The sequence below is a fragment of the Pelmatolapia mariae genome, linkage group LG10_11 (assembly GCF_036321145.2).
Source record: "Pelmatolapia mariae isolate MD_Pm_ZW linkage group LG10_11, Pm_UMD_F_2, whole genome shotgun sequence".
NCBI classification, from domain to species: Eukaryota; Metazoa; Chordata; class Actinopteri; order Cichliformes; family Cichlidae; genus Pelmatolapia; species Pelmatolapia mariae.
In genome coordinates this window covers 14,434,179-14,460,719 of record NC_086236.1, presented here as the reverse complement: position 1 = coordinate 14,460,719, position 26,541 = coordinate 14,434,179, and the positions used below count along the sequence as shown (strand labels likewise).

The following is a 26,541-nucleotide window of genomic DNA, read 5'->3' as shown; positions in this document are numbered from 1 at the left end:
CATGTGCAGTTTTCCACAACAACCCGCTCTGCAACCGGAGTTCAAAAGAAGCTCGGATGAAGAAAAAAAAAAAAAAGATGAAAAGGGAGATTTCAAACAGCCAAATGATGCAACCATTTCACAACTGCTTTCACCTCTACTGTTCTCTCTTATAATACTTTCTTTTGTATATTAGAGTGAAGCAACCACCGCTGTTTACTTCTCTATATGAAATGACTCCAGAGAAAATTAGAAATACCTGCTGAAGGAACAAAGAGCTACAAACCCAGATCTTATCTAATCTTCTTGAGCTCACGACCTTTTCTTACTTTTCTATTTGCTGCAGGACTTTTCATATTCTTCTTCCACTGTTTAATGAAGGAGAATGTCAGGAAACAGTGGAGGATTCACCTCTGCTTTGGACGTTTTCGACTTGAGGAGCACTCTGGTATGAGACCCACACGTAACACAGCGTGACCTCATCAATTCAGTTCAGTTACTTTTATGGCAACCTTTTTGTCGAGGCTCAAAGTAGTACTGAAATTAGTACATGATACTGATACTATGCAAAGACTTGATCACACTCAATCTGAATAACTGCTTCCATCTAACAAATCTGTTTGTTTTGTTTGGTGCTGTTAAAAGTTCAACTTATGGGGTAACTTGCAATGAAAGCAAAGCAGCAAACACCACTTTGGGCTTCACTTATGTTACTTGTCTGCCACTGTTGTCCAGAATGGAGCAACTCGGCTTCGATTGGAGCTCAGGCAAAGCCCAAAACAAATCCTCCGGGAGCATTAAGACCATCAGTCGGCTCAACTAAGTCCTCCTCCACAGATAGCACGTCAGCTTCCTCCAACTACAGCCAGCGAGATTCATCCTGCAAGAGACCAGACCTTGGTGAGAAAACCAGGCACCACACGTCCTGACTAAACTCATAACTATGATTCGGTCAAGACATTTCAGTACACTTATTATGAGCAAGATAAATTAAGTACATGATGACATTTCAGTGAGACGTTCGTTCTTCGGTGGACTTTCCTCTGTTGACATTAACCTTCCTTGGCTCTAATCTGTTATAAGACATTTAAGCTTACAATTAAAAGTTACAGTTCATCCTGTTTAGATTCAGGCTCCTTAAAGTAAAATGATGATCACAGATCACCGTTGCATTCAGCTGCCAAAATTCACACTGAAGGTCACTGCTTACATTAATGAGACTGCACTGATGTTAAATAATTACCAGGCTTTGTAATTAAGCTGGTTTAGACACAAGTAAAAGGACATGTCTGTTATTCCTTAAAAAGGTTTCCTTCAACCATCTGACAGCTCAATTTCAGTTTCAACTCCCAGGTATACATTCTTCTCACACACACACACACACACACACACACACACACACACACACACACACACACACACACACACACACACACACACACACACACACACACACACACACACAGGTTTTTCACACCTCTTAATTGCTCACAGATGTTTAATTATCTTGTAGGCCTTTTTATGAATTCCTTGGCGCTTCCTCAACCTCAGAGAAGCCCTTTGGGTCCAGGAGGTCCGCCTTCCTGCAGAGGGGTGAGCCCAACACCTGGCTGGAGGAATCACATGCTTCACCAGCAAGAATAAAGAGTGCAACACATTAACTACCACTAAAGATTTGTCTTAGTGTTTTTAGCCATGTAACCATGAAACTGATCAGAAATTTTGCAAATATTTATTATTAAATGAATCAATAATGTCAACTGATTTAATGTTTAGCAACTACCACTAATACAGCACTGCTTCAACCTAATGCAGGTTTATCGTGTTTAATTATTGTGTTTAAAAAAACGATTCGTGTGTCTGCAGCATCAAACTGTGTGAATGACATGTTGTTGTTTTTTTTAATTCTGAAACTTTCCAGAGTGGACATATTTTACAAAATGAAAGTTTATTCCATGAGGGTAGGCGTCAAAGAAAAAAAAAAAAGAAAAAAAAGAACTGAAACAAAAAACAAGACCCAGAAGTTTCCACAGTCCCTTTCCTAACCAGCACAATACGGCACTTGCGGGTAACATTTAATGAAGCTGCCTGCTGATGATCTGTTACTCAGTCTAAGGACTGTGATGCTCTTCTGCTCTTGATCAGTTGAGTACTGGTGCCTCTTCTCCCCCCCTCCTTCGTGTTGTACAAAATCTTTAGTTATTCGGCACTTTCCCACATGGACTAAATTATTAGAACTGTAACAGAGATATGTTTCAGAAGAAAGTTTGTTTATTTGAGACTATAACCCAACCCAAAGGCTGATACTGTACACACATAACTAGCCAGATAAATCAATGTTTTAACCAGCATAACCAATTTCTGCTGTGCAAATTGATCGTTTTAAATTATATACATGTAGGTAACCCAGCATGCCACTGGACCACAGAAACAAAGTGTATTTAGTTATTCCATTAAAATCCTCAATAATTTAGAATAAATAAATGTCATTCAGAATTCTTCTCTGCTTAAATGTTATTTTAGATTAAAGAAATTTAAACAAATATGCTTTTATTTCAGAAACAAGCACACTGGAAAGTGATCCCAAAGTTTTAAGCAGCTGTTTTATACCACAACTACACACACAGTCTAAGCATAGTGTACTTTAATTCAGGATAACCACAGATGCAATCTATGCATCGCTGTATTCCAGCTTCGTTAGATATTGTTTTTCATGCAATTCTATTGTTTTTGTTTTTGCTAAATATTGTAAAAGAGCCTGTAATTATGGAGACACGAGCAGTTGCATCAGTTCCAAGGAGGAGTTGGTTGCCAAGCAACTGGTGAGTGGAGCCATGGTGACAATGAACCGTGGTACCACACAGTTTGTGTAAGAAAATAAAATAATAAAGTATTAAATTTAAGATGACAGAAGTCTCACTGTGTTCATCTTTATCCTAATTTCTTTTGCCAGAAACTGTTCTCAAACCAAACAACTCCACAACCGTCCTTCAATCAGCTCACAGACGGAAAGATTACCACACTTTATTTTTTCGTGGCTGCGAGTGCCATTTTGTTGGTGTAAATTCTGACACCTTTGTTCTGATCAACATATGATGTTTCTGAATAATTAGTCTAATTATGGACTTCTCTGCTGCTCATTTTAGAGAGCCCATGGAAACAAGTGTTTTTAAACTAGCGCAGTCTCTGTACGCTTTAACACTAGAAGTCATGCAGCTGCCATTCTTTGAGACAGGCTTGTAGCAATGTGGAGTCACAACTTATCCATCTCCCAGCACGATGTGTGAGAGCTTACTAAGGATATTTTTGTTTTATATTGCCTGTCTCACCTTTGCATCTGCAAAAAAGCTGGTGACAGTTCTGTCACGCTTCACCTTTCACTTCCAGAATACAAGAGAGGTGTTGATTGAATTGACAGGTAAATTCTGAAGTCGTAGTTTTCGAGCTGTACAAGTTCCTGATTAATTAATACACGTGCAAAACAAAACGTTGTGCAATAGAAAGCATACAGAGAACATGTATTAATATCTAACATTTAAAACTAAAGAAAACATTTATGTTTCTCCATTTTACTTCATCTTAAGTTACTATTAAAAACAAGAGACCACATGGACCTCATTACAGACCTTATTTTGGTTCTTCAGCTGCTGATTTTACCCTCTGACTGGACTTAGGTTTGGCTACAAATGCACAAAAAATAAATAAAATAATTCACATTTAAAAAAGGTCAAATGTTGAAAATAGTGAATGGCAGTAATAGTAAATAAAAAACGCACAGAGTTACCTTTTCATAACACGAGCTCCATAAAAGGAATTGTTAATTTTCAAGCTTCTGGCAATAATGTTGCTCAGTTCTACTTGACACGACAGAGAAAATGTTCCTCATTTTGTGCACTGTTAGCCTTTGAGCGATGTGTTTCCACCCACAACTCATTCAAACTGACTCCTTCAGTCTGGTGCGCAACAGCAGGGCCTTGTTTATTTTTCTCAAACACCTACACAAACTGAAAACTCTAATGTCGTACATAAAACAAAACTACAATTACTGTTGAAGGTAATTAGCAAAGTGCACAGAAGAACAGCAAATCAAATCTCTCAAGGAACTTGGGTAAACATTGGCATGACAGGTTTCCAGCTGCAAGTTCAAGCACTAAAGCAATCCACCAGCTTTTTGGAATTCCACGGTCCTGCGTGGTTTTCCAGGAACTGCTGTCTCACCAGCTCTTTGACCGTCTGGTAGACACTGGCTTCCACCTATAAAAGAATAAAACCATTTACATCATCATACATCACATAAGTGAACTAAAAACACAACCCTCTATTACTCATCAAATGAAAAGCTTTGCACATTTCGCACGGAGGATTCACAAACCTTGACACTGTGGTACGTGGGAAGCTCCAGCAGATAGGTGTGCCCACCCAGCTGTGCAACTTTGAGGAAATAACTGTAGAGGGCTCTCTTGCAAAGTCTGCTTGAGTAGCCAGGCACACTCACAGAAGGAGAGCTGGAGAAACATTAAAATCCACAATTAACATTTTTCCAACAGTTAAGGTTTCCCACATATTACTTAAATTTGCTTTATGAAGCATTTGTCCTCTTGTCCTCTTCATTATACAACAAAAGATATACTATTTTTAATGCAAGCTATTTTTAGGTGCATTTGATACTCCCCCCACATTTCTTCTTAAAACTGCAGTTGAATTAGTGATATTATTTTTTCTTTGATTTTATTAGAAAAGAACAAAAAGACAGGAAGGTGAAGAGAAAAAGGGGAAATGATTGAAAAGGACCTGGGGCAGAAATGAATGCAGGCCACTATGGTAAGCTCTCTTCCTCTGGTACATGTAATGCACGCTCTACCAGGTGAGCTACAAATTATTTAAAGCTTTAAAAAACACTTTTCAGCTCTGGAGATTAAGTGACCAGCAGCTAAGAAGGAAATGAAAATTGCCATTCCTCTTCCTGTTTTTGCTGCGCAATCAAACCTTCATTTTCCTGGAAATTTTTTGCAGCCACTGGATATTAATGCTGATGGTGTCATTCTGCCACAATGCAATCAATAAAAAAACATATTTTGCAGCAAAAAAGTTGTCCTTTGTTGATTTAAATGCATTTTCCACCTGACAAGATTCAACTTTTCAATTCTGTATCATTTGATGTCCACATTATTCCTTCGTTTGCAGTCCAACTTCATGTACAGGCACTGCTCATATTGATATGATACAACAATGTATCCAAAAGCTGTTACGGTTATCAGTTTGAATTGGGAGCCTGATTAAATAGTCACACCTTCTTGTTTAATGATATTAGACAATGTACAGTGATTGCAGCCAGTTAGCAAGCAGCAGTGAGGTATTTAGGGGATGATACCCTCCAAAAACCAAAAACTATAAATGAAAAACATGTCCTCTCATTGCAGCCCTGCAGCTTCTCCTAGTTTTGACCTTTATAGCAGATGCAATGCTACTCTGGTGGGGACACTCTCTGCTTCAGAGCTTATTTGTGCTAAACATGTCTGGCGAGACAATTTTATCACACTGCTGAGGTAAAGTGTGGCTGTGGTCTGGCTTTAGAAAGAGAGGAAGGGTTTCCTGCAGGCAGCACTTACCACTACCACTAACACATTTCTTAGGGGATACTCTGGAGTGAGACCCAGGGGAGGAGCCCAGCAGCCTAAACAGACAAATTGTTCAGGAGGAATTGAGTGTGACTGCACTCACAGAAGCTGACATTAGCAGAGCCTGTTCAGGGAGACTCATTTTCAAATAATTTAAGGTCTCTTCCATCCTGACAAAGTCTATAACCCCTGATATTCTTCAAAACCTAGCTTTGTTTCTCTATTACTCAGAGACATTACATGTCCAGTGCATACTTAGAAGGGAAAGACTACTGAATCCTTCCAAGATAACTATTTCCTAAAAAACCTCGCCAAGTGCCTCGGTACTGAAAATCATAGTTAATAGAAAGTAAGAGTAAGACGTCTAAATTGCTAATTTAAAAAAAATGTCATGTACTACAAGCAACCCTTCCTTTCACACTAATATTTGGAAGTTTTATCAGTTTTATCTGAGCTCAGCTACAGGAGGGCCACAAGCCAGTGTACTCCAAGTGGCGGCCCCAAGCCCAGATAAATGGGAAGGGTTGTGTCAGGAAGAGCATCCAGCGTAAAATGTTTGTCAACTCAATGCCGATCATCAAGAGATTTCTGTACAGTGCTTAACCAATTTATTAGACCACCACCCAATATAAGGTTTACACCACACCTGCTCTAAACTAACAGTACTGGTAAAAATCAAAATGTTTCTGCAGTGTTTAATCCACCAGTATAAGCTCTTTAATCAAAATGATAAAATTTATGTGAGATTATGTGTATTATTGTTATCCATGAACTTTCAAATGTACTGTTTGATTAAATAGGATTCATGTTTTCTTGTTTTTATGACAGGTGGTTGAGTAAATCTGTAAGCACTGAAAATGGGAAGAGAAGTGGAGTCTGAGTACTATTAAAGGAAAGTATGTGGAGAGTGTTGTGGAGGTGAAGAGTGTCAGACAGGATCAGACAGGAGTTTGAATCTGGAAATCGAAGCAGGGATGTTGACTATTAGCTGTGTTTGCAGCACAGGCTGGATGTCAGAAGAGAGAGGAATTCTGGAGTAATTTGGATGAAGTGGTAGAGAGAGGGTGATGATTGGAGCAGAATTCAATGGACATGAAGGAGAAGGGAACAGAGGTGTCGAGGTGGTGTTGGGTAGATATGATGTTAAGGAGAGAAATGCAGAAGGTCAGATGGTGGTGGGTTTGGTAAAAAGGATGAAAAGGGCTTCAAGAAAGGGAGGAATCTGGGGTAATGCATAAGACTGGATGAAGGTACACACAGGAGGACTGAATCTTACACAGAAGGTTCAATCTGAAAGAGACCGCAGGGAGTTGTCAGGGGAGAACGTAGCTAGGATAGAATTGGATGGAAGCCAGTAGGATGAAAGTTAAAAGGAGGAAGAATGTTAGTCAGAGTCCAGGGAAGAGTTGAGACAGGCTCTGGGTGATAGGGAAGAATTGCCAGATGACAAACGTACAGATGAAGTGGTGAAGGACACCTCCAAGGATTGAGATGGAAGTGTACTAATGAATGAAGAGTGTTTAAAAGGTGGATGGAATACACTGAGGAGCTCACGAATGAAGAAAATGAGAGAAAGGAGGGATAGACAGAGAGCTGTTGGAGGTAGATTAAGGATAGAGGTGAGCAGCAGTTATGGTTTCATACCACAGTTTCTGATTTGCAAATGTTGATGAACACTTACAAGTATAGAGGAGGTCAGAAGGAGTTGCACAGTGTCTTTTTGGACTCAGAGAAAGGATGCCATGCCATATCATATCATATCATATCATATCATATCATATCACAGGAACAGCGGGACTAGATGTGGAATTTGAGAGGGGCAGAGAAGTAGGTGAGAGTGGTCCAGGACATGTGAGGTGTGCAGCAGAAGTGGCAGGTGGGTTCAAAGTGGGGGTGGGATTACATCATCAGGAGTCTCTGTGGACTATGATGTTCATAGACGACATTGTAATCTCTAGTGAGAGTAGGGAGGGAGTAGAAGAGAGCCTGGAGAGGTGGAGGTATGCCCTGAAGAGAAAATGAATGAAAGACACTAGAAGCAAGACAGAATACGCTTGTGAGTGAGCAGGAGACAGGGAAAGATGAGCTTAAATATCTGGGGTCAACCATCCAAAGCACCACACTAAGAGCACAACAGAAGAGTGTGCAGGCAGGGTGAGAGTGTGGAGATGAGTGTCGGGATGATTTGTGACAGAAGGATAGCAGAGTCAAAGAGAAAGTTTACAAGATGGTAATGAGAACTGAAAGGATGTATGGTTTGGAGACAGTGATGCTGAAAAAAAAAAGAGCAGAAAACCAAGGTGGAGGTGGAAATTAGAAGATTTTAAGATTTTTCATTGTGAGTGACCAGAATGGAAATGATTAGAATTGAGTTCATCAGAGGGACAGCTCAGGTTGAGTGGTTTGGAGACAAAGCTAGAGAGAGTTGGTGTGACAGAGGAGGATGCTGGGAATAGGATGAGATGGATGCATATGATCTGCTGTGGCAAGCTCTAAAGAGAGCAGCCCTTTGCATACCTCGTGTCCTGAATTCCTGCCTTTAAATTAAATCTCTTCAGAAGTCTATTTTTCTTTGCTTTTTATTTTTTAAATAGTTGACACTTAAAACCATGGTGTTTGCCTAAAAATAACAGTTCGAGCTAGAGGACAACAGCTGAAATAGGCAGCAACACTGCAGTGGGGAAAAAAAAAAAAAAGGATCTTAAATCTATTTTTGGCTGTAATCTCTGCTCAAGGACAACACAGCCTCCAGAGAAAGCCATGTCTGTGTCACACTAACTACTGGACATCAGCAGTTGTCGGCAGCAGCAAAGCCCAGTGATGGCAGGAGCCCCAGGCAACACAGAGGCCATGAAAGTAGACAACTCTGACAACAGCTCTACTATTTCTCTACAAATGGCAGCAGAAGGGCAAATTTTCATACTTGTCACAAATTTAATGGTGCAGAAACACATTAGTACACATTTCTAAAAACTTCATCTAATTCATGACAAAGACTGATTTCTTGAAAAAGAAAAAAGGGTCTTACCCCTCCACAATCAAGCCCTTGCTGCTGTCCAAAACTTCAATATCCTTGTCCCCGAGGCACCAGTTGATGCTGAGGTTTTCATGATGCAGCGAAGGCACAACAGGCCCCACGTAGTCCCCGCAGACAAAGAAGATGTCATGTTTCTTGTAGGACTGAGGCAGAAAGATCTGCCATCCATCACCCAGTCGCTTGCTGGTGATATCAGACACTTCCTGGTTCATGAGCTTCTGGCCTCCTACGTAAGATTTTAGAAACACATTTGCAACAGAAAGAAATTAATTTGTGCAAAATTTAGTTTGTTATGATGCCACCTTTAGCCAATTACATCGGCAACGTTGAACTAGAATTAAAGCTTGTCAGTATTTCCAATATTTTGAAATACGTTGGCTCACAAACTTGCTGATACATGGATATGATGACTGATTCTGCTGTACATAGATAGTACTGTGCAAAACTGTTGACCCACCCCTCATTTCTTTATATTTTGCTCATACAGAATGATGCTAATAAAGGGTTGTTATTTTAAGCCTGTCACAAAAACCACAAACAGCAACTGAATCTTAACTGTGTGATTATTCCATTTAATCTCATTCATGTTTTGGGTAACAAGCATGTATGTTCTGAGCTGGTGTGATGGAAGAAATAAATTATATAAGGCAAAATCAAAGTTTATTAAAAAATTTTTTTCCTGTTTCTTAAGGACATGACTTTCATATGCTGTTCATCTGCAGTATATACATTTTTTAGGATTCCCACTTCTTCTTTGTCTTCCACTTTTCCAGTTTCCTTAAATTTTTTTAAGGACACACTGCACACAATGCCAACATATGCCACGTTTTCAGCTAATAGCGCTTTGGGAATCAACTTTTAAAAATGGGAACACATGTGTTCATAGTAGAAAAAACAACCCCACCAATTTTCATGAAACTTGTGCATGAACAACGGAAGAAACCACTACATTTTAGTGCTGATCCAAATATTTGTAGAAAAACATCCAGGTATTCATGATGGGTCTAGCTGCACTTCCCTTCTAATAAAGAATAAATGCTTTAAGGTTCTTACCTAGCACCATGCTCGTGATGTAAAGTGGCTGAATAAAGTGGCTCAGTAATGCACCCTGAATCCCAGTAACAGTCCAGCGACAAAGTTTGTCACTGCCAGACATGCAGCAGACTTTGGCACCCCAGAGACTCGGGTCAAGGTAGGCCACAGGGACCAGCAGGCCTTTGAAATGATACTGGAGAATCATAGAGGTCCAGGTGTTGTTTGCAGAAACCCTAAAACAGGACATTATGTTACATTTTAGTTTACTATAACATAATCTTAATGAGTAATGGACAAAATATAATGTCCATTATAAATAGAGTTAAAATTAACCCATAGAAAGGTTAATATTATTCTGTGTTTTACAACATCTACAAAATGTCACATTTCTTGGAAGATAAATCCACAGATTTGAATTGAGACCTTTTACAAGTAAACAGGAAAATATGACTTAAAAAACATGTATAAAGAAAGAATCAAAAGAATGGGATAATTAACAGATTGCTGTACTTAAAGTAGAAGTTTGTAGGAGCTCCTTCGGGACACTGATTGGTGTAGAGATGCAGGCTGATCTTGGGTTTGAGCTGAAGCTGGTGGCTGGCTGCACTGCTCTCAAAAATACAGTTCTCCTTGGCCTTTGGATCAGCATCAAAGAACAGCAAAAGCTGTTTATACAGAAACCTGAACACAAGCCAGAAAAATAAATATTATTCCCACTTTAAGCTGCAGCAGCACTTTCAGTGAATCAGAAGCATTATAAATGGTAGAGAGCAAGTGAGATGTTGCAGCCTGCTTTTTACATCTTCATTCTGAATATTAAGAATAGACATTTGAAGTTCAGGTGTTCTAAATCAGAACCAGCACTTTAACACCTGCATTCTTCAGATTTGGTTGAAGTATTTAGGAAGTAATTTTAGCAGTTAGTACCTTAAAAGAGCCCGTCTGGCAATGATGATGGCATGGCTGTCATGAACCATCACCCCATTGTAGCAAAGCCATTCGCTACAACTTGAGCGGCCAGATCCCACTGCCACTACCTTGTATTGCTCACATGGACGACCTGCTGTATCCAGAACTTCTGTGGGGAAAAGATAGTTTTTCTTCTCAAAGCTTCATTAGCGATAGCTTTAATTAACAATGACTGCGAGAGATGGAAGTAAAGATAACACAGAATGATGCTTATAAAATAATATTTAGTTATCTTATTCTGGGCCTTGAAGCAGCAAATCCACTGAAACAAGTAATTTTGGTTCCTCTTAAGACCTCAGTCACTAGGGAAGAATCTGTAATCCCTGACTTGTTGGCAAGTGGTTGCCTGCTTTTACTTGTTGAAATTGTTCCCAAAACCAGAGCTGTGACTGAAAAGTTGTTAGCAGATTGCTGCAGTCGCCCATAATTGTGTAAATGCTGTAAGGCAGGAGACAGCGAGACGCAAATCTGAAGGCTAGACAGTCCAATTTCACAGCCGTTTACTTCCGGCCTACCCGACCTTCTGAGGACCCGGCCCACGTAGACCGGGTCCTCAGGAGGATGCAGCCCATGAATTTGGACACGACCTTAGTGAGAAAAACAACAACATTGTTTTTAATGTCTTTGCTTCCTGTTTTAACTTTTCTTCCTGTATCAGCACTGATGTAGCATTATCTCCACACTGGTGACACCTACTGTTCAGGAGAATACTGCAATACCTACCTGCATCCTAACACTGACCATAAAAGTGGCACCTTAAGGCTGTGTGACTGAATCTTCAGCCATTTCTCTTTCAAACGACTGAAGGTTTGAACAGCACATGTGCGGAGATGCTGTGTGCTTGAGCTGATGATACCAGGTTTTAAAACAACAACAACAACAACAAAAAATGCTGTCAGGAACTGAGCATTTAGAGCACCATGAAGCCAGAACTTTTAGACTCATAGGGACTGCTTGTACTGCTGACCTCATTAATAGGAGAGATTACTTTACATCAGTCTAAGTGGCAACTCTCAAACAACTGAGAGGCCTTCTGTGCAGGAATGCCGCACAGCTGTGTAGTCGTGCATTCGGTAGTCATATCGAATTAGCTCTCAGCTCGTGCAATTTAGGCACTGTGTGTCTTAAAAGGAGTTTCATCTCTTAAATGGTTCTTCTAAATTGACTCGCTCAGATTATAACTTCCATTATTTTACTTCACATAGAAGTGCCAAAGAATTATGTTTTTATATACACATATCTTCTGCTTCCATGATTATTTAAAGAAAGAGTCTGCATATATTGCTTTAATTCTACAATATTATCTTTTAATGAGTGACCCATCATATTTAATGGAAATTTCCAGTTGGCTCACATGTGATATCATACACACTTTATGATAATTGAGTGTGACCTTTTTTTCATGCTTGGAAATCTTCATGATGTGGACTGCTAATGTCTGGACATTTAACATACTATTGCAATAATGACCTGCCACTGGTACAGGCTCACTTTACGCATTTATAGACAGTTAAGAGTAAAACTAGTCTCCTTCTTTAGCACTGTTAAGATACAGATTTAAAAAAAAAAAGGTTAAAAATAAACGGGATACATCTACTAAATATCCAGGAGCCACTTATAACGTACTATGAAAACAATAAAATCCTGCAGTGTAGTGCACAAATCTAATGGAAAACTGCACGTGTACAAGAAGCTTACCTCTTATCAAGACAAATGCTGCCATGTGGCTCTTGCAGTCATAGAAATCTGGACACATTTTCAGGAGGCTGTCAAACTTCTCGCTGCTTATAGCTGCCATGTGATTCTTGTGCCATTCAGTGCGCCAAACTGGAAGAAAGATAAACAGCAGAAGCCAGCTATATAATCAGGGACAGAGCGTATTTTGGACATCACTCATCTGAGTGTCCTTAAAACTGTGGAAGCAGAAGGACTTTGCCTTGAAAATGTTTATGATATTGCTGCACATCATAAACATTGTCAGCTGACTGGCTGAATATATGTGAGAACTTTGCTTTTTTTCCTCATGCTGGTAGTGACAGAGGAGTTTACCACATGTGCTAAAATGAAGAGAAATGTATTTAAACTATAATCTATTGTACACTTCTGAAAGAAACGTACAGCACTTCCGTCCAAAGATAAGTGTCTGATGAAGCAGTGGAGGTGAGGCATAAGCAAGCAGAACTTCTTACAAACAGAAAGAAAAATGCAGGCGTCACACTTGGCGCCTTCATCTTAATATACGTTCAAAAAAAAAAAAAAAAATGTAGAGGACATTTTGCATAGGTTTGAATACAGGGGTGCCTTGTGAACAAGACCACTGGTTTGAAAACCCCTGAAACGGAGCTTTCAAGCTCAACAGGAAAAAAAGACCTTAAAGGATGAACGTGTGAATAGATTTTCTTGAAGGAGGGAGATTGATGACTGACTTGTGTGTGATCAGTAGTGATATTGGATGACTGTATGACCAGGACAGAGTGACCGCGTGGGTCTTCTCAAGAAGCACAGGCAACAATCACTTTTTTAAAGTTACAGTCAGTGTTTTTTGAGGTCATTTTAATAAAATAAGAATGTTACCTTCATAAATATACACTGATTAGTGTGTAGTTACGTCTTCAAACAAATTGATGCATTGTCAAACCCTTAGAATTAATCCATTAAAAATACAGAAGAGCAGCGACCGGTTTGTGGAAGCTGCCATGTTAACATGCCATCTTAAATGTATGGACTTCACCATTCCACCTAATAGCGTGTTATGTTTTATACTCGAGACCAGTCACAATTGCAATTAATTTCTACACATTGAGACTCAAGACATGAAGGATCATTCCTATGCTTTTAATCATGTGACAAGGGTCCCCTTCACCAAAAAGCAAAAACACAAAGGAAAGAGACAATGTGACCAGTGTCTGAATAAAACTAACACAAGTGTGCATAAACATGCTTTTTATTCCCAAATCTGTCAGCAGATTAGACATGCAACCCTCCCGTCTCCGGACAGCTGATAACGAGCCAGCTAACAGCTAACAACAACAGCTGGTTTTAAGTTAACATTATACCACCTAATGTACAGCAGTTTGATTACATTCTCACATCATGTGAGAGGTTATTCGCTTATTGTCAGAGTTCAACAATGTTAGATCCACTTCAAAGAATGTTCAACTAATGCCAGCTAACAGCAGCATAAGTTCAGGATATCCTCAACAACTTGCCTTAGTATCACTGTCATCAGAAAGAAGTGAGCTTCGCTTACTCATCATCTCGTATCAGACTCCTTTAGAAAAGTTTAACAACCTCCTACACTAACCACAGATACACAGCTGCCAGAGTTTTTTGTCCTACAATGGCCACTGTAACTAGGATTACGCATTTCAATTGGAAGCTGTAAGAAAAAAAACAATTCATGACTATAATCTGCAATCTACTGACATCTAATTGTGCCTTTAATGCTGGAGGAAGCAGTTCCGCAGCTGTGAGAACAAACTATCAAACAGGGTGTTTCTGTGTGTACAAGCTGGTAGCAACTGCAGAAGTGCCACTGAAAATGTGAGCGCTTTTAAGTTTTACCTTTATTAAATTGCTACTGTACCTTCAGTCTTTGTGCTTGTATCAGGTTGGTTTATGTCCTTGACCTGCTCTGTTAGAAGATCTTCATCTGACAGTATGCTTTCAGGAGGTGACATACCACGGAGGGAGAGCACAGCTGGTTCATCATCTGAGTCTTCAGCCTGAGAAAGACAAAACCCTTCTAAAAAAAACAACAACAAAAAACGGGACTCTTTCTTATCATTCTTGAGCCGTTATCAAGGAAACACAAGGAAGGCAGTGTTATGTGTGAGATAAGCACTGAATGCACTTCTGCTGTTCACAGTTAAAGTGACAAGGTGGCTGCAGGTGGTTTAGAGCCCCTTCACTAAACTGGATAATGGTATGAACCACTGTTCTACTTGCCAGTCAAGCAATTTAATGTTAATTATCGCAGATATTGAGATTGCACTTTGATGTCAGATTTTCAAGTATGGTTTAATGCCACAATTAATTCACATATCTTAATTAATCTGTAAAGTACACCTTCTGAATAAGAGATAAGTTGATGTATAAGACCTTGTCAGCATCTCATCGTCTGAGATAAGATTTCTAATGAAAAAGTCTTAATAGCATAATACATTAAATGCAACAGCAGCGAACCCTCAGAAAACCCTGGTCTTATATGCACCGATCAGGCATAACATTATGACCACTGACAGTTCAAGTGAATAACACTGATTATCTCTTCATCATAGCACCTATTAATGGGTGGGATATGTGAGCGAGCAAGTGAACATTTTGTCCTCAAAGTTGATGTGTTTGAAGCAGGAAAAACTGGCAAGCTTAAGGATTTGAGCGAGTGATGGCTTGACAACTAGGTCAGAGAATCTCCAAAACTGCAGCTTTTCAGCCAGACAAGAGCTGCAGTTGGACAGTTTTAGTGGTGGGCAGGTCAGCTTCCGAACTGAACCACAGAGCAATGAAAGAAGGTGGCCTTGTCATATCAATCATGGCCGGCTGTGTGAGCAATTCTTACATAGGGAACACCTGGCACCAGAATGTACTATACAGGAAGAAGGCAAACCATCTTAGAGGCAGTGTAATGCTTTGGACAATGTTCTGTTGAAAAACCTTGTGTCCTGCCATCCATGTGGATGTTATTTTGACATATACCACCTCGCATTGTTGGCGACCATGTACGCCCTTTCATGGAAACAGTATTACCTGATGGCTGTGGCCTCCTTCAGCAGGATAATATGCTACAAAGCAAAAAAAGGTTCAGAAAGGGTTTGCTGAGCACAACAACATATTTGAGGCATTGGCTTGGCCTCCAAATTCCACAGATCTCAACCCAGTCAGGCATCTGTGAAATGTTGTGGACAAATAAGGCTCCACCGCACAACTTACAAAACTTGAATGATCTGCTTGCTAACATCTTGGTGCTAGATACCACAGCACACCTTCAGGGGTCTAGCAGAGTCCATGTATCAACAGGTCAGGCCTCTTTTGTCAGCAAAGGTGGGCCAACACAATATTAGGTAGGTGGTCAACGTGTTATGCCTGATCTGTGTATACTCGTATAGTTACCTCATTTTCCAACAGCATGTCACCAGAGTCATAATTATGGCTGAGTGTGGGGATGGAGCCCTTTTCGATTCGGGGTCTGTGGTCTCCTTCAGAAAGCAGAGCCTCTGGTGCTGTATCGTAGTCTCCAGCTGCATGTGTGTTTGTCCTAGGAAGGCAACAAACACAGACCCACTAGGAAATGAACAGCTGATCACTTATTCAGTCAGCACAAACAGCTAAAAATTAACAGTATTATCAGCTGCTTTTATTTTAAGATAATTCTCACCTACAATTTCCTCTTAAAAAAAAAAAAACTGCTAACAACCTGCTAAGACTGCACACAAAAAAATAGAACTGCATAAGTAAATGAATGAGGCTGTAAAAGTTCAGAGCAGATTGAAATGAAGTACATGAGAAGTTTCACAACCACAAGAGCCACTGTCTTTCTCACTGTCTTGAAACAATGGGTGCACTCATTAGTAACAGAGTGTAATGTGCCCAATTTTGGACTGGACACTGGACTCATTAGCAAGCTGTTCACCTGCCTGCTGTGAAACCTCAGTAAGACACAATAAAATCCAAATTGCTGTTGACAAAGAAACAGTTACATCCTGGTTTTATTGACCCACGCATCAAGAGTGCACTCCCCTGCAGTGAAACAGAAAATTAGTTACCTCTGTCCCAGCGTGTGCGAGAGAAACGTGAAAGTATATCTGTCGCGTTTAAAGGCAGGGTTTGTGTGCAAGGACATTTCAAGTCATCCTCTCTACCAATTATACGGAGGTGAGTAGGAACACATACAAAAGTTAAACTCTTGTCCAAACAGGTGGGCACAGCATGTGACAAGGTGGCAGTCATTTTTTTTCTATTACCTCAGCCCAGCAGCACCAGTGTAAATGTCTGCATCATCTGTCTTGTGGACCTGAGGACAGTGAGGGCGTGGGCTCAGCTCACGGTCTGACAAAGACCAGAAACTAGCAGCACCTCTTCTCGAATATTTAAATGCTCCTCGACTAGTCATGGTGTTCGAACAACCTGCAAATACATACATACATACATACATACATACATACATACATAAATAAATAAAACGGATTGGCGAACTGTCCGGGGTGTACCCGCCTCTCGCCCCATGGTGGCGTGAAGTTGCTACTGTTACATTTATACATATTTAACAAAAGTAGGAATGAGTGTGTTCATCCGATTGTGCCTTGACAGCTTTTAATACTCATGAAATGACACTTACTCAGTTATTTTGTTTAAATATATAATCTCAATAAAGCTATACTACCTACACGATTAACAGCAAACCAAAAGTAACAACCCATAGATTATTGACAGTTGATGATAAATTGTGATGTCTAGAGGCGAAAACATTTCCCTTTTCCTTCAGCCCACAGCGCCAACACAAAATTTAAGTCTGCATTTTCTGCAGATTTGCGGTTTAGCTGAGAGGCTAACTAGTTAGCTGCTATCAAAAGTAAACGACGAGTTAGCTAGTATAACCAAAAGTATCGACCGAGCTGAAATGAATTGTCAGTATGAAAAATATGAACAAGTTTACCCGTTTCAAACTGGAAAGAACGTCTAACTCTAAACTAGCCACCAATGCTTCGTTAGCTTCACTGATAAAGCTAACGTTAGCATCTTTCTGCTACCACACGTTAGAGCACCTCTACCAGTCCCGGCAGAAAACAATAAAACATGAAATTGTTTCACCGCGAGTTTGCCAGCGACTAAGTATTTAGTTAACACTTTAACTTCCAAATACACTGCTAAAAGCTTACCTTTACACTTAACGCTTGTTCAGGCTTTAAAAGACTAGCTAGATCTGACGTGGGAAGCCGTTGCAACCCAGAGACGAAAACAGGTGTGAAAACCTGCGCGCAAGTGAACGAAGCAGCTACTACAAGTCAACACCTGCCAATGCAATTAAAATTATATAAAATTATTAATAAATATAGCTATAATGAGAAACCTTCCAAAAAGTATGTGGACATGTTTCACTCATATGCTGCCTGACTCTTGTATAGACTGCAATTATATTCAGTTACAATTTGGAAATATTCACATCATCAATTCATGAATTGTTTTGAATAAGGTTTGGGGAAAGGACTCTTAACAGATCATTCCAGTGAAACCGCATCATCAGAGTGAGAATACAAGGTGTGACTTTCCAAGGTTTGGACCTGACGCCACTTTTCCACCTGCATGTGTAACTGGTGCTTGCCAGTTCTGCCTTATAAGAACCAACCCATGTTTTAAGTCATTTAAAAAACATCCAAAGACCACAAGTACACAAAACAGAGAGGTGTCAACATACTGCTGAATATATGGAGCTATAAGTGCTTCAGTAGTGCACTTCTTCTTCTTTCTTTTTTTGCACACCCCCATGTTGATGCAAACATGTTAATGGTGTCAACTCAGCATGACAGACATGCATGAAACATATAATCAGCTGTCAGGGCTATGACAGACCCTAAACTGCATAAGCAGAAGAAGATGGATTGACAGATGGATGGATGATCGGCTGTCAATCAGCGGATGGGAATAAAATGATGTTTTGAGAGACACTGAATAAGGATGCATCTGAGGAGTGACCTCAAAATATACATATCAGGATTGACCACTCATGCCTCTTACACACATGTGTAAATATCCCAGATTCAGATCTCTACTTACACTGATATCCGTGTGGATTTAATCAATTTCGGTGCAATTTCCATTGAATTCGGGAAATGAGAGGAAATGAAAGGGTGACTCTGCCAGGCTGGATCATTCATGTTTTATGTATTGACAGTAAATAAGCAAAACAGGTACAGCGATGGTTTGGTGATTTCTATGAATAAATAAATCTGTAGCACTGCTCACACACATACGTTGCACGCCCATTCATTGATAAGAGTGCACGCACACCACACAACGAACCTCCAATGATGAAATGCGCATGCCGCAGTTAAAATTAGAACGTGTGGCATTATTTGCAGTGGAGTAGTGTGTCCCCCCCGCCCATCATTGTGAAACTGCAGACTGAACTCTATTTCCCTTCCTCTCACCTCATGAGAAAGCCTTCGTATGTGTTCTGAGCCAAACGAGACTCTCCTATGAGGATGTGTGTGTGCTTATGTCTCACTGTGCCTGTGTTTCACAGGAGACTGTGAAATGTTAAGTCACTCCCATCTCAAGAGAGCGTGCTGAGGCACAATGGAAACTATCCCGGGTGTCATCTTCATTTTAAATACCACCTATTCCCTCCCTGACTCCCTGTCTTTGTCTCTTTCTATTCCCCTTACTCTCCCCTTCAATGTCTTTCTTACTCTCTTCTCCTTATTTTTTCACACCCACACATTCGCTCACAGGGCTGAGAGATTTCCCTGTTTATTTATTTTTTAATTAAAATAAAGAGACGGAGGAAACCACAGAGCTTGATACAGTCATTTTTTTTCCTGCTCAGGGACACTGTTTCCCAAATACATTGTCACAGTTTTTGTGTTGGAATATAGACAAGCAAAACTGTGAAACACTGAGCCTGTTGACAATTTTCTAAACATATGTTATTATGTGCACGTGTTTGTGAAAGTGTGATTGTGTTGGCCTGCTTGCATATGTGTGCCTATGTGTGTCAAAAAACAAATAAAAAAACCCCCTCTATGCACTGTTGATGAGCATTGTTGCTGATGCCCGACTGTCACAGATAACACTATAATGTATTAATTTATGATAATGCTCTCAATGCAAACCTGAATTTACACCAGCCGCTTTTTCTCTCATCATCTTTGGCTACTGCATATTATACTATACAGCAGTATGTGCTGTATGTGCAAATACAGTAGGATAAATATTTAGCTGCTATGTTCTTTTTATGAATGGTAGAAATACCTGGATTATTTCAGTTATGAGATTCAGTTACATTCTGTTTCTGCTAATCCTTAGACTTTTCAAGCCTGCTAGCACCATGGTTAGATTAGGCAGTGTCTTTCAGTCAGCTATCTCACTTTTTGTGTAACATTTTGTCAGATTTTCACTTGACAGTTATCAAACATTAAAAAACATTGGCATGTCTACAGAAGACTTGGAAAAAACTAACAAACTGCAAAAATCTTTTAAGACAAATCCACCTTTAACTTTCTTTTATTGCAGGATGTCTTTCTCCAGGTTAAACTTTAAACATACAGTCTACATCCACTGTATTAGGTAAACTTGTAAATATCAAATCAGGCAATTACATGGAAGTGTCAACCTGCTGAAATTCAAGGTGTACATCAAAATGAGGAAGAAATGTGATTTAAGAGACTTTGACCGCAGCATGGTTGTTGGTATTTTTCAGTAATTGTTGCTACAGGATACACTGCCATGTCACAGAGCTCAAATCATCTCACACTGGTCTTGAATATGACAGTGGGTTCACTGTACTTAGCGGGCCCCCACAGTCACAGGATCTCACAGTCAACAGGACCTTTGGGAAGTGGTGGAACAGGAGATTCGCATCATGGATGTGCAGCTGACAAATCTGTGTGACGCTATCATATCAATATGGATTAAAACCTCTGAGGAATGTTTCCAGCACCATGTTGAATCTGTGCCATGAATAATTAACTGAGATCTGGAGGTAAAAAAAAAAATGATGAAAAAAAGAGTCCAATCTACCAGTCAAAAGGTGTACCTAATGAAGTGGCCACATACTTGAAGTGCAGCATATGCACAATATGTGGTTATAGATAACACCAATGTTTTGAGTAAAATATAACAGGACTGTTTTGTGATGAATGCAGACACATTGTGTCTCCTCAAATTCAGCTATCTGTTGAAAAACGTCACTCTGAGAGTCAAAGGACCCTGAAATTAAAGCCTTCCTGACTCCCCGCAGAATCACCGTCTAGTAGATTTTGCTTTTTTTTAAAGTGAAATGTTAAGATTCTCATTTATGATGAATTTTAGAATTGTTGCCCTTTTCTGTTCCTCCCAACCATAATGCCAAGGATTGTGTAAAAGACACCGTCCCTCATTTACCTAATTTACAGAATGGTACTGTGTGTGTTTCAATTCAACGGATGACCTTTGTGGTCTGTGACCGTTTCTCCACGCATAATGTACTTGCACATACCGTGGCAACGGAAGAAACATACCAGCAGTAAGTGAGACAATTGCACTTTAAAAAACAGAAAAAACCCCCAACAAACTTTTAATAATTTACGACACAGACAACTACACAAGAAGGTCACGTAAAAGGTCAGTAGTTCCACCTCTGGTTCCTCCGGGCTGCACGTTGAAATGTCCTTGAGTAAGAAAGTGATCCCAAAAAACTGCCTCTGATTTATGATATCGTGTCTAATAAAGCAAGCAGTGTATGAACGAATGTGTGTCTGTGTGTGTGTGTTTGGGCATATGTGGCTTACACAACACTGAAAGTGCATTTAAAATTAAAACTTACATTTAGTGCCTGGTGAAAGTTGGTTTAAAAGCCTTCTTCCCCCTCCCCTCCCCCTACATTATTTCAGCTTGCTAACATTTCTAGAGCATTTCTATAACTTTATTGCACATTCGTGCAGCATCATCGCCTCATTCACACTTAACTGGATGAAAGCTGCCTGTGAATCAAAAAAAGGAAATTTGTAAAACTGATTTCCAACTGGGTCACCGTCTCCATGCACAACTGAACAGGGATAATTGGACATTCATCTTTTTCCCCCCCATAAATGATTCTGACAGGCCTTTCCCCAGGCTCACCACTAGAGGGTAAAAGTCCTTTTCTCACCCACTCTCTCAGTTTATTTCTGATACTCACACATGACCTACAAATCAGCAGCATCAGTCAGAGGAGAGAGGGAACAGAGGGAGAAGGAAAGAGCGCTGGGGTTTAGGATCCAGCACAGCTTTCCCTAAATATTCTCAGCATAAGAATATAATGATGCCCTTATTACTATTCTACCTTCTTATTACTTCTAGCAGAAGCAGCACGTGTTGTGCTCCACCGGACAATAAGTGTTCATCCACCTATATGTGGACGAACACTTATTGAAAAGAGAACAATTAAGCAGGATATTAGTCTTTTAGGAGGTACTAGAGGAAGATGGAGAGCAACACTGCTGAAGTGGACATTTCCATTTGCATTAGCTGTGCTGTGATTTAAGCAGGTTGCTAGTCAGTTCTTGTTTTCCTCCTTGAGAGCTCAACTGAGATGGTGATCACGCTAAATATGAAACATCTTAACATCAGCATTGTTGCAGTGTCCATGTGAGCATGCTATTGTCAGCTCACACCACTCTTGCATCAATGCCTCATAGAGACGCTAGCACACCCTTTAGTTCTTGCTAAAGCATGGCTTCACATTGCAAAAACTCAAAGTCGTGCTTTACTTGGATTATAAAAGAATCTAAAAGCTCAAAAATATTAATAGACATTGGCTGTGTCTGTCATAAATCATCTAGTACTGACAGTCTAGTTGGATTGTACAGAAATGATATGTTTACAGAAGCACAAAATAAGCCTTCTATTTTAATAGATAAAAAAAAAGATATCATCTGTGATAAAAACTTCCACATGAAGGGTGTAAGTGGAGCATCCGTCTGTGTCTGTGAAGACGTGGTTGTGTGCATCCTCGACACAAAGCTGGTTTTGTCTTTTGATCCTGACAAATGCGCTCGGTTGTAGAGAGATAGAGATCACCGTCTTTCACTAAAACATGAAGAAAGAGACGTGATGGTTTTTGCTGCCCAGCACAAGAAAAAAAAGAAAGACGTGTCTACTGATGCCAGGCTGAACAAAGTGATTATAAAGGGAGTAAGAGGTCAGCGATGCATGCAAACTCAATCAAGGATGAGGGAAAAGAAACCACAGCAAAGGAAAAAAACCTGAACCTGCCCTTATTTCCTTTGTCCTTCCTGCCTTCATTCAACAGACACAGGCTGGGAGTTCATACCTACCTATGTGCTCTTATATGGAGCAGAAGACTATTTCTGCTTAGTGGACCTTCTTTCTTTATCTCCTCTAGTCTCTCCCTGTGTCTCTATAGCTGCTGCTTCATGCATCTTTCAAGGATGAGAGGGAGCCTCCACTTTCTAACCCGGTGTATGACGAGGAGGGAGAACAGATAAAGGAGAAGCGGTGGGTAGCGGCATGCCAAACCCACATGTACACGCTGTACTACAGTACATTTATATAAAACTTAATCACCCTTTGTCTCTCTTTTCTGCGTCGTGAGGTATTCCCCAAATCCGCCTCCTCTTCCTCTGCATTTCGTGCCGCTCTCAGTGAATCTCATCAGGATAATTATTCGCGCACAGGCATCTGAGGCACGAGCATCTGCCTCTCCTTCTGTTGACCTCCCCCTGCCTCCCCCTCACTTTTTTCCCTTTTTTTTCCAATCCTCCTCTCCTCTCCTCTCCTTTCCTTGTGATTGAGGCACTTATTTGTTAACCAGAGCATCCGATCGTGTATTAGCCACTTCACTGTCTTTGCAAATTGCAAACATATTATATATAATAGAATAGCTGGTTCAAGGAGGGGAACAAAGCAGAAAAGAAAGGTGAGCTCTTTCCGAAAGGCAGAGATTATCAAGCAAAGAATAGGCATTTTAAAAAATGCCACAATCAAAGACTCATTCAGACATTTCCTGACAGGCCTAAGTGTTATATTCCTCTATGCTGTGGTTAAAGTAGAGGCCTGAGAGAACAAGCATGGCTATAGGATATGCAGCAGCCTTCATAAACACGTTGTGTGCATTAGCAGAACATCCGGCTGCACGCACTGATTGTATCATTTTACATTTAGTGCATGCAGGTGAAACCTCTTATCTCTAAAATGTAATGTTTAAGGATTTATGATTAATAAATTGGTCTTTTTTTTTTTCTTAATGTCACAGTAAGGCTTGGAACGACACGCAGTCCTTGGAGAACAGAACCACAGCATTATATCATTCTGCTAAAGTGATCACATGGTACGTGGAGCTATGAGGTTTTCATGCAAACGAAATAATGGCCACCACTTTTACAAGCTCCCTATATATGCCTTTAAATGCCTTAATGGAATCTATATTGCAGCAGAGGTGTGTAGATGGCTCTCACAGTCTCGTTGCGCTTTTCACAAAGCATATGGTCAACAGATGCTGACCTTGTATTATCACATTTAAGATGATAGATGTCTGTGTAGGTAGGACCAACATATCACTAACCAGAGGCACTGCCAGGAATCCAGGAATCATATTAACACTAAGTGACTGCCACTTAAGAAACCACATGTACTGTTGCTGGCCTGGAAGAACCCCCCCTTACTTCAACTGTGTCTCAGTTGAAGTAAGGCAAAGTAAGTTGATGTCACACTCATTTGTGGTCTACTGAAGATTTCCGTGCTGATGAAATTTACCTCTAGTGCCACAACACAATTGAGAATTGTGGCTTTGAACTGTCTTAACAGCTACTGGCAAAAATGTTTGTACCCGTTTCAATTAGTCAAACTAGTATATGTAATAGGTAGCACGTGCTGTATGTACTACATGTACTATATAGTAGTCTGTGTGTGCTGTTGGCAATTTTTTAACAAACTTGTAAAGCACTTAGGTCAGCCTTGTTGCTTTAAACAAAGCTATGGATATAAAACTGACATTGACAAATTATAAATATATAAATATATTATATATATAATATTTGTGTTTCCTTGCTTTTATGGTCGGTGGTCTAATAAATTTCCTATGCTAGGTGGTTGCTAAGCAGGTGTAACTGAAATTTGTGGGATATAAATGAGACGTTACAGTCATGAAATTAAAAAGTTGGGATGCTTTTCTTAACCCTGGAGAACCCATGGGGTCAAATTTGATCCCTATTATTTTAGCCCTTTGCTAGGTGGTTGCTAACTAACAATTATACCAAGACTTTTATAAGGGATTATCGCTGCATAAATACAAAAAATTGTATCCTGTTATTAAGTGGTTTCTAGGGAATATGATAACATCATAATATCTATAAAATATACAATGTAAATATAAACCTTCAGGGGCCTAAGGTAAAAACACAAGCTAACGGACATGCAGAGATTTTGTATATCAGTCTGAAATACTTATTGATGATATAAGTAGCTTGGAAAGTAGCCATAAAACATGCAAGTCAAAAGTATAATGCAGACCCGTTCAGCACAGCACACTAGAAATGTGTAACTACGTTAGCAGGCCGATGTTAGCATTTAGCTCAACCATATTAGCATTTAGCTCGAAGCACTACATGTGTGTCCTAATAGAGCCTCTAAGAGCTGCAGGTTGTGCACTTTTTGACTTGGTTGTTGTTTCCTGTTTCCTCATTTGTATGTTTAAAGTCATATCATATATATATATTTAATATAATGCTGGATAACAGCCTTCAGTTCCTGATACATCACTGTCTGCACCTCCCCTGCCTCCTATATGTCCTTGCTACACCCATTGCATCTGTTAGCACATTTTTCTGGCACATGCTATGCTATAAATAGCAGAATGGCATCTGCATTGAGTTTGTTTCTTCGCTATCTTACATTTAAGCAACTTCAGCACTGCTGCAGAGGGCTTAGGTGTGCATGTGCAATAATCTGTTTGGTCAAGGTAGATGGTCATCTTTCAGCTTCTAAATCAAACATTTACCATTAATTATTTAAGAAAATTGTACAAATATTTTAACTCTTCCATGTATTCATTTAATTGAGTGTTGAGTTTTTATTCTTGGATTCTGAACATACTTGGGGTCTAATCTTACACTTTTTAACTTAATCGTCAATGCAGAAATATTCACAATACAAAAACAACAGCCTTATTATGTTTGACTACACATTCATCAGTGAGTTTAACATTAACTAAAGCACTTTTCTCGCTCAGGATCATTTTTGTGTTAAACAAAGACATAATGATCAAAAGGATGGGGAAGAAGAACGGTAAGATAAATGTGAAACTTAATTTTAAACAAAAAAGGCTGAGCTAATCAAACGTCTAATTATATTCCCGTAAAATTAATAGCGTGGAAGATAAGGTTACGGAATAGGGGGAATCTTTCACACGTATGCAGATCGGATTCACGTTGCACTCTGGGTGAAACATGGGGGGATGGGAAGTCCTCCTCACAACCACAGCAGGGGATGCAGTATATGCATATTCAGATGGCGAGGAAAGCAAACAGTACAGTATGGCATACTGTACGCATGTATCAAGACTTTTCAAGGACAGACTTGCACTGTGGTGCAGTTTAAACCTACATACCCTCACTGTGGAATTCTGCAGTCATGCAAATTTAATGCAGATACTGTACATTTAATGCGTATGAAAAAGAGGTGGGCCGATATGAGGCTTTCTGCGGAGCACAAAAAGAGCAGGCGATGAAAGTGAGGCATGTATGAGATATTGCCCCGGTTCAGACGTATCAATTAAACATCCATGGCCAGCGGGGCGTCATTTGAACTGCGCTGAACCGACTGTTGATCCCAGAAAAAATTCTCATATTCAACCAAGACTCGACATCCAAAAATAGGGCAGTGTTGATGAAACATAAATGAGAAAGTGATTGTTTGATGAGTTTTGTGTGTACGTGTGTGTGTGTGTACGCGCTCACACACTGGGTCTTTCCCCAGAGCGGTTCTGTTCTGTTCCTCTCCAAGGTGATGCCGGTTACCATGGCAGCTGCACCAGCTCTGAATCTCTCCCTCTTCCTCTTCCTCCCCTTCCTCCCTCTGTCCTTTTCTCTGTGCTCCCATCTCTCTTTTCCTTTCTCTCGTTTGGTTCTCCCTCTTTCTGTTCTCCATCTTTCTCTCTCTCTCTGCAGCCTCGATCAAACGCCACAGTAAGCAGGCCACCAGCCATCA

General features: G+C 40.0%; 1 protein-coding gene across 1 annotated transcript; it reads right to left on the bottom strand.

The window, feature by feature from the left end:
• Positions 1-4,041: 4,041 nt before the first annotated feature.
• adad2 (adenosine deaminase domain containing 2) lies at positions 4,042-15,811 on the bottom strand. Its single transcript, XM_063488409.1, has 9 exons — positions 15,751-15,811; positions 14,225-14,363; positions 12,337-12,465; positions 10,597-10,747; positions 10,180-10,350; positions 9,688-9,902; positions 8,626-8,860; positions 4,352-4,484; positions 4,042-4,233 (listed from the first exon to the last, which is right to left on the bottom strand). Exons 1-9 carry the CDS (start codon positions 15,766-15,768, stop codon positions 4,123-4,125), a joined length of 1,302 nt encoding a protein of 433 aa, XP_063344479.1. The 5' UTR covers positions 15,769-15,811; the 3' UTR covers positions 4,042-4,122.
• Positions 15,812-26,541: the final 10,730 nt, after the last annotated feature.